This window comes from Barbus barbus, assembly GCF_936440315.1.
Source record: "Barbus barbus genome assembly, chromosome: 17".
Classification (NCBI taxonomy): domain Eukaryota; kingdom Metazoa; phylum Chordata; class Actinopteri; order Cypriniformes; family Cyprinidae; genus Barbus; species Barbus barbus.
This window is the reverse complement of record NC_136745.1, coordinates 30,090,280-30,099,016: the sequence shown is the minus strand read 5'-3', so window position 1 is coordinate 30,099,016 and position 8,737 is coordinate 30,090,280. Positions and strand designations below refer to the sequence as shown.

Sequence of the window (8,737 nt, the reverse complement as noted above, 5' to 3'; positions counted from 1 at the left end):
ACAGAGGCATGGGAGTTGGTTTATATCATTCATAGCACCACCCTGGGTACCATAGCAACGGCCCTAGCAACCATCCTGGGTACCCTAGCAACCGCATAGCAACACCCTAGCAACCACCCCAAGTACCCTAGCAACCACATAGCAACACCTTAGCAACCACCCTGGGTACCCTAGCAACCGCCCTAGCAACCATCTTGGGTACCCTAGCAACCGCATAGCAACCGCCCTAGCAACCACCCCACTTACCCTAGCAACCACATAGCATCACCTTAGCAACCACCCTGGGTACCCTAGCAACCGCCCTAGCAACCATCCTGGGTACCCTAGCAACCGCATAGCAACACCCTAGCAACCACCGTGGGTACCCTAGCAACAGCCCTAGCAACCATCCCTAGTGGCCTAGCAACCGCCCAGCAGTGCCAAGGAAACCACTCAAGCCAACCTAGCAACCGAGTGGCGAGTTTTGCCACGCCAAGCACCCCCTCACATTTTCTTCAGGAAATGTACATTCTAGTATTATTAATGCTACTCTCAACCCTTCGGCCGGTCTAGCCCCTGGGGTTTCTTCTCCATCATGTGAAGAATTTTTATTTATTTTTTGATCATCTTTGGATATAATTCCCCCTTTTTTATTTAAGCAAATTTTTACTGATGTTGCAGCGTATCTCTTGATTATAATTAATCGCAGTTTAGAATCTGGTATTATGCCTGATTGCTTAAAGCATGCAGTAGTTTATCCATTGCTCAAAAATCAGAATCTGGACTCATCAGTTTTAACGAATTTTAGGCCTATTTCTAATTTGCCTTTCATTTCCAAGATTCTGGAAAAAATTGTTTTCTCACAGCTACAAAGTTTTTTAGCTGATAACTTAATGTTTGAAACATTTCAGTCAGGTTTTCGTAAATGCCATTCCACTGAGACTGCGCTTTTGAAGGTTCTTAATGATATTTTAATATCATGTGATTCTGGGGATTTTGCAGTTCTTGTGCTCTTAGATTTGACGGCCGCTTTCGATACAGTTGACCATGCTATTCTCATTGATCGATTAGAACATTGCATTGGTTTAAGAGGTATAGCTCTAGATTGGTTTAAATCGTATTTTGCAAATAGGAGTTTTCAGTCAAGATGGGTGAACATTACTCGATAAATGCTTCTTTACCTTGTGGGGTTCCCCAGGGTTCCATTCTGGCTCCTCTGCTTTTTCTCTTTATATGTTCCCTCTTGGCTCGATTTTTAGAAAACATGGATTATCATTTCACTGCTATGCGGATGACACTCAGGTTTATCTGCCTGTTAAACGGAATTCTGTGGGTTTTGAGTCTGTTATGGCATGTTTGGCGGATGTGAAGGCTTGGCTTTCATTAAATTTCTTAATTTTTAATGAAAAGAAAACTGAAATTATTGTTTTTAGCCCTTCTGAATCTTTAGATTCCCCAAAATTGGATCTGGGTGAGATGTCTCCATGTCTGAAACCATGGGTAAAAAACCTGGGATTCATTTTTGATGATGGCTTAAAGTTTGACCGTCAAATAAATTCAGTAGTCAAAGCTTGCTTTCTTCAGCTGCGTTTACTCTCTATAGCAAAGCCTTTTCTTTCTTTTAAAGATTTTGAAAAAGTAATTCACGCTTTTATTTTATCTAGGCTGGACTACTGTAACTCACTTTATTTTGGAATTAGCCAGACAGCTATATCCCGCTTGCAGCTTGTTCAAAACGCTGCGGCTCGACTTTTGAGCGGGGTCAAGAAGAGGGAGCATATTACTCCTATTTTACACTCATTACATTGGTTGCCTGTTTGTTTTAGAGTGGATTTTAAAGTTTTGCTCCTCGTTTATAAATCTCGAAATGGTTTGGCTCCTACCTATCTTTGTGAGTTACTGACTGAATATCAACCCATTAGATCCCTTCGGTCTTCCAACCAGGATCTATTGTTTACACCTAGGTCAAGGCTTAAGTGCAGGGGTGATCGTGCCTTTTGTATTGCTGCCCCCAGGCTTTGGAACGCCTTGCCACTCTCCATTAGACAAGCTTCTTCTGTTAATATCTTCAAGTCCAGGCTAAAGACATTTTTATTTTCTAAAGCGTATGGCTGACGGCATAGTTAAATGATGTCATAATTTTACTGTTTGTTCATTGTGTGTGTTTTTCTGTTTTTAAAGTCTTACTGGAAAGCACATTGGTCGACAGAAGTTGAAATTAATTGTGCTATATAAATAAATTGTTATTGTCATGTGACCAAGTATGGTGTCCCATGCTTGGAATTTGCAGTTGGGGGTTTGGTTCCTTGCTCAAGGGCACCTCAGTCGTGGTATTGAGGGTGAAGAGAGTGCTGGACAGTCACTCCTCCCACCTACAATCCCTGCGGGACCTGAGACTCGAACCTTCAACCTTCGGGTTACAAGTCCAACTCTCTCCAACCATTAGGCCATGCCTGCCCCCAATATACTTGTTGCACATACAATTGTCAATTTGTATATTGTTATTCCTTATGTACTTGTTCTATTTTTTTATTATTTTATTATCTGTCCTGTCCTGTGAGTTTAGTTTGATCTCTAATTAAACACACCTGAAAAAACTAGTCAAGGTCTTTGCATTTACTTTAATAACAGTCAGGTGTGTTGAAACTAAACTCAGGAATGAGGAACCTGTTTTACAGACACACTTGTTTTGCACACGTCACTCAAACACAGAACCAGGAAACAGGAAACACGTGAGTTCAGGGAAACAGAAACTGAAGTGTAGTTGAGCTGTTGTGTGTTTGTGTCTCTGTATTAGTGCAGTAAAATGGCTGAAGCCAGAATTTCTCAGGATGAGTTCTTGTGTCCGGTGTGTCTGGATCTCCTGAAGGATCCAGTGGCCATTCCCTGTGGACACAGTTACTGTAAGAGCTGTATTACAGACTGCTGGGATCTGGAGGATCAGAAGGGAGTCTACAGCTGCCCTCAGTGCAGACAGACCTTCAGTCCAAGACCTGCTTTAGCTAGAAACACCATCTTGGCTGAAATGGTGGAGAAACTGAAGAAGACTAAACTTCAAAGTGTGGTTCCTGCTGGAGCTGGAGATGTGGAGTGTGACGTCTGTACTGGAAGAAAATACAAAGCCGTCAAGTCCTGTCTGATGTGTCTGAACTCTTACTGTCAGAATCACCTCGAACAGCACGAGAGTTTGTTTAAAGGAAAGAGACACAATCTGACTGAAGCCACTGGACGACTGCAGGAGATGATCTGCCAGAAACATGAGAAGCTCCTTGAGGTTTTCTGCCGCACTGATCAGAAATGTATATGTATGCTGTGTTTGGTGGATGAACATAAAAACCATGATACTGTATCAGCTGCAGCACAGAGGACAGAGAAACAGGTATTTAACACTAGACACTGGTGAAATATTGCTGACACTTGTTTCATATGTGTTTATATCAGCACCATATTAACAGCTTACAGCATTCACTCTGAACACGACAGCAGAAATGAATAGCAGCTGCAGGAAGAGTTTCACTGTTTGCTGAAAATGAACCATAAACCTTTATCAACATAATCTTTCATAAAATAGGCCTTGATTAAGAAACATATATATACTTCTATCAGTCAAAATGCAGGTTAAATGCAGTGACAGACACAGAAACACTGTCAGTGTGAAGCTATGTATGTGTCAGGTTAACTTTTATGATAGTTACACTTACAGTGTGAAACAGGCCTTGATCTTTATAATAATTCATGTACAATAGTGGTAAATGATTAATCATACCTTCTAGAGTTTTAATCTACAGCCCTTTTTTGTGAGATTCACTATCATGTGTTTGTCTTGCAGAAGCAGCTGAAGGAGACGCAGGAGATGCTCCAGCAGAGAATCCAGCAGAGAGAGAAAGATCTCCAGCAGCTGAGAGAGGCTGTGGAGTCTCATAAGGTGAGTCTGGAGAAGAAGAGAAGTTTGTCTCAGTCTCAGTTCAGACTCACTGAAGCCTGAATCACTGTGTGTCCTAACAGCGCTCTGCACAGACAGCAGTGGAGGACAGTGAGAGGATCTTTACTGAGCTCATCCGCTCCATTGAGAGAAGCCGCTCTGAGCTGATACGGCTGATCAGAGATCAGGAAAAGCAAGCAGTGAGTCGAGCTGAAGGACGACTGGAGCGACTGGAGCAGGAGCTCAATGATCTGAGGAGGAGAGACGCTGAGCTGGAGCAGCTTTCACACACACAGGATCACATCCAGTTCCTGCAGGTAACACAGATCTAGAAGAACAGGATCATAGTGGACTTGAGCAGATCCTGCTGTGACACCAGACTCACAGAGAAACATATCATGAGTGTCTTATTATATAATCATCAGTCAGACTCTCATCTGATCATCTTCTTTTAAAAGAGACGCCTCTTAGGTTTCAGCACCAGAAATCTTGCTCAGATGGGTCTTATGTCAGTACTTTTCTTTAAATCACTTGTAAAAGCAGCGTCCCACTGCTCCGTATAGTCAGTCCATCCTTGCTCACTTTACAATATTGCCTCCCCCTCTCAAAATTACTAAAAAAGACCAAAATGCAAGCTGCCACACATAATCTGTGTTTACTTGACTGACTGAACAATGCTTCAGTGTACTGAAACCAAACCTGAGTGTGTCTTAAGGGTCCTAGTTAGTTTCAGTGTTTTTATTTGCTGTAAAGTAATAAATAATGGTCAATCTAATCCTAGCTTTTGAGCTGCTTTTCCTGAGCAAATCTACTTAATTCTACAATCAGACTCCATTGATGTGCTTGAGATGTTAGATGGACATTTATGTTCTTAGCAGATGTTTTATCATACAAACTATTTCCTAGAAAGTTCACATATAGTGTAAGCAGCAAATACTAGAATCTGTAGCTCTAATGTGATGTAATGAATATGAGAAGAATAAAGCTGATGCTGTGAAAGTGCTGGATTGAGTTACTAAAGATCAGTCAAATCTGATGTTGGAGCAGGTTATTGGGTGAAGTGTGGAGCTGATGAGTTTTGATTTCTGTTTTCTGTAGAGTTCCCAGTCTCTCTCAGCTCCTCCTGAATCTACAGACGTAAATGATGATCTCTTCAGTTCTCTCGTCTCTTTTGATGATCTGAGAGAATCTGTCCATCAGCTGAGAGACAAACTGGAGGATTTCTGCAAAGAGGAGCTCAAGAAGATCTCAGACAGAGGTAAAGTCCTGGAGATTCATCTGCTCTCAGAAACATCTCATATCATGGAGAACATCATATTAGAAATGTGTTAGGAATGGATCCAGGATCATGAGAATCACACTGTTCATGTCTGTTGATTTCCACAGTCACATTCACCAACATTGATCTCTGGACCAGGAACCACTTCCTACAATGTAAGTCAGTAAGAAAACAAGCAGAAAAACTCATTTGGTCTAACAGTAGGGGGGACAATAAACAATTTCTCAAGAGCAGTTTTTGAAGGGGACACAAATAATACAGCTAAAATTTACTTGTAAGGATATACACAGAGGAAAACCTTACTATTAGTGTAGCAGGGAGACTATTGCGTTATTTTAATGACAAATGTCGAGAGAGCATTATTGTAGAGTGAAAGCACATTAATAGACCATTTCAATGTTTTGCAGACTCAAAATGATGAAAACCGGACGTAAACAATAACAAAGGAAAGCTACTGCGCATGTCTGGTCCTGAAGCATTTCCGGTAGCGCCATCTTCAAATCTCAGATCTGTCAAAACAAGCACGTACTATTTAAGTCTAGCGAAAACGTAACAGTTAAGGTATTTAAAAAAATAATAATAAATAAACGGTGATAAACCTATATTCGTTTGTATTTTTATGATAAAAGTATAGCCTACATTCAGATTAATAAATGCACACTACATACAGCATATATGTGGGTATGCATGTCTTTATGCACATTTACTGTAAACACACACACATACAGAAGTACTGGTCAAAAGTGTGGGCACTATTACTGTTTTTAATGTTTTTGAAGGAAGTCTCCAATGCTCATCAAGCCTGCATTTAATTGATCAAAAAAGAGGCATACCTTGAAATATTATTACAATTTAAAATAACAGTTTTCTATTTTAATGTGCTTTAAAATATAATTTATTTCTGTGATCAAATCTGAATTTGCAGCATATTTACTCCAGCTATCAGTGTCACATGATCCTTCAGAAATCATTCTAAAATGCTGATTTATTATCAGTTTTGGAAACAATTGTGCTGTTTAATATTTTTTATAACCTGTGATAATTTTAGGATTCTTTGAAGAATGAAAGAACAGCATTTATTTAAAATATAAATATTTTGTAACAACATGCACTACTGTTCAAAAGTTTGGGGTCAGTAATTTTTAGTTTTTTTGCAAGGATTTTAAATTGATTAAAAAAGTGATAGTAAAGACACATATTGTTAGGAAATATTTCTATATTTTGAAAATCCCTGCCAGGGTTCAATCAATCAATCAATCCTGTATAAAGCATCACAGGTTCCAGAAAAAAATTAAGCAGCACAATTGTTTCCAACACTGACAATAACCAAATATCAAATCAGCACATTAGAATGATCTCTGAAGGATCCTGGGACACAAGACGAGTAAAGGCTGATGGAAATAAAGCGTTGCATCACAGAAATAAATATAAAGAATATTCAAACAAAACATTATTTTAAAATGTAATAATATTTCACAATATTACTGTTACTAAAATAATCACTTCATCCGATGTATAAGTGAATAAAATAGCCAATTGACAGCCTGGAGTTCCACAAATTTTGACTTTGTTCTCTCACCGGACTTGTGTTTATGATATAAAAGAGGAAAGCATTTGGACCAAAGCACTGAGAGTCAAGGGAGGGAGACTCAAAATGACATTTTTGCCCCGATTGTGTTGTTTTACTACTCAAATTATTTTAAGTATAAAACATTATTTACAGTACACAGCGTGGTTTTAATCCTATTTTAGGGGGGACAAGGACACCCCTCAGATAGGTTGGGTGTTGTGAACCCTGAACATGAAGAGTTCAGCTACATGAGAAGATCAGACAGATTCATAATTCCTGATTCTGATGTGTTTTATCTCCATCAGATTCCCATCAGTTCACTCTGGATCTGAACACAGTGAATAAAAACCTCCTTCTGTCTGAGAACAACAGAGTGATTACTGTCACTGGCACAGATCAGCCGTATCCTGATCATCCAGACAGATTTGATGAGTGGTGTCAGGTGTTGTGTAGAGAGAGTGTGTGTGGACGCTGTTACTGGGAGCTGGAGTGGAGTGGAAATGGTGTGTATATATCAGTGTCATATAAGAGCATCAGCAGGAAGGGACAGGGTAAAGAGTGTGTGTTTGGATATAATGATCAGTCCTGGAGTTTGGACTGCTCTTCCTCCAGTTACTCATTCATACACAATAACATACGGACTGCTCTCTCTGTGAAGTCCATCATCAGGAGAATAGGAGTGTTTGTGGATCCCAGAGCAGGAACTCTGTCCTTCTACAGCGTCTCTGACACAATGAGCCTCATCCACACAGTCCAGACCACATTCACTCAGACCCTCTATCCTGGGTTTTGGGTTGATTATATTGGATCATCAGTGAAACTGTGTTGATGAATCAGAATAGACCGATGAGAGATTCTACCCATAATGCTTTGAGCAGCAGGATAAATCAGTAACAGATGTTATAGAGTCTCTTCATCACATTAATATGAACATGAATCAGAAATCCTCATCTAGACAGTAAACCAGGGATGATCTGTGTTTCTGGGCTTTTCTCAAACTCACATCAGTCATTTGTATTCTTACTATCAAACTCAGCCTGATATTATCATTCATCTGATTTTCTCTATTGTTTGTAATAAAACACAATGTCAAATCATCTGATGAATGTGTCAAATGTCTGAATGCTGCATGAATAAAATGAATGAATCGACTGAAATCAGCTTCAGGAGAGTTTCTGATGTTATCAAATATGACATAAATCACAGCATTTAATCAAATAGATTCATTCTAACTACAGTAAAGACATATTCAATTATTATGAGATCTTCAGTGTGTCACAGAAGCAGCCGGACACAAGGGTAAGTGAAAACACAGTGACTTTTATTCAAAGGTAATGGTGCTGATATCGTGAGAGTCAGGTAGCTGTTCTGATAATGTCCTTTTGCTTCACAGGTTAGAGGAGTGAGACTGATGAAGAGAACCGGAGCCCAGGAATGTCGACCACAACACAGGCGAGTCTGAGGACAGAGGAGACAGCGGGACGGAGAACAAGAGGTGAGTACAAGAGGTAGGTAATCAGAGGGTATACTCATCAACTTGATGATCACTGGCGTAGAGTCCATGTAGTACCAACGAGATCGGACCGTTTCTGTGACTGGGGTGAGTGCTTATGTAGTGTCCATGATGAGGGTGATGGCGAGGTGCAGGTGCGCATGATTAATGACTGAGGGAGACCAGGTGAGGGCGTGCATCCGGATTGGAGAGAGGGAAGGACAGGCAGACTCGTGACACAGTGAAAGATTATGACAGAATATTTACTTATAAGTCTATGTATTTTTTTCTGAGTAGGGAAATGTTTTAATGACTGTATATTCACTGAATCAGTCAAATCAGCTCTTTTATTTATTAAAACATGTCCAAATGTGTTCAAACATCTGCAGGCTTTGCTTAATTCATTTAAACAAATATTACCATAGAAATAAAGCAAATATGACTTTAGCTGAAATATAATCCTTTTTATTCATTTAATTATTAATTCAGTTATAA

At 39.7% G+C, this 8,737-nt stretch overlaps 1 protein-coding gene across 2 annotated transcripts; it reads left to right on the top strand.

Annotated features, from left to right (window-relative positions):
* Positions 1-2,719: 2,719 nt before the first annotated feature.
* On the top strand, positions 2,720-7,904 carry LOC306883448 (tripartite motif-containing protein 16-like). 2 transcript variants are annotated; one of them, XM_079438721.1, is made up of 6 exons: positions 2,720-3,358; positions 3,809-3,904; positions 3,985-4,218; positions 5,000-5,159; positions 5,288-5,335; positions 7,056-7,904. In XM_079438721.1, exons 1-6 carry the CDS (start codon positions 2,786-2,788, stop codon positions 7,577-7,579), a joined length of 1,635 nt encoding a protein of 544 aa, XP_079294847.1. In that variant the 5' UTR covers positions 2,720-2,785; the 3' UTR covers positions 7,580-7,904. The 2 variants fall into 2 exon arrangements, with proteins under 2 accessions (XP_079294847.1, XP_079294848.1); XM_079438722.1 differs by lacking the exon at positions 7,056-7,904 and adding an exon at positions 5,588-5,781.
* Positions 7,905-8,737: the final 833 nt, after the last annotated feature.

What these genes read in the sequence shown, in the direction of transcription:
- LOC306883448 (XM_079438721.1), top strand. Translation starts at nt 2,786, where the DNA reads ATGGCTGAAGCCAGAATTTCTCAGGATGAGTTCTTGTGTCCGGTGTGT. An exon ending in AGGCTGTGGAGTCTCATAAG is followed by an intron (nt 3,905 to 3,984) that starts GTGAGTCTGGAG and finishes GTGTCCTAACAG; the next exon opens with CGCTCTGCACAGACAGCAGT. An exon ending in CAGGAACCACTTCCTACAAT is followed by an intron (nt 5,336 to 7,055) that starts GTAAGTCAGTAA and finishes TATCTCCATCAG; the next exon opens with ATTCCCATCAGTTCACTCTG.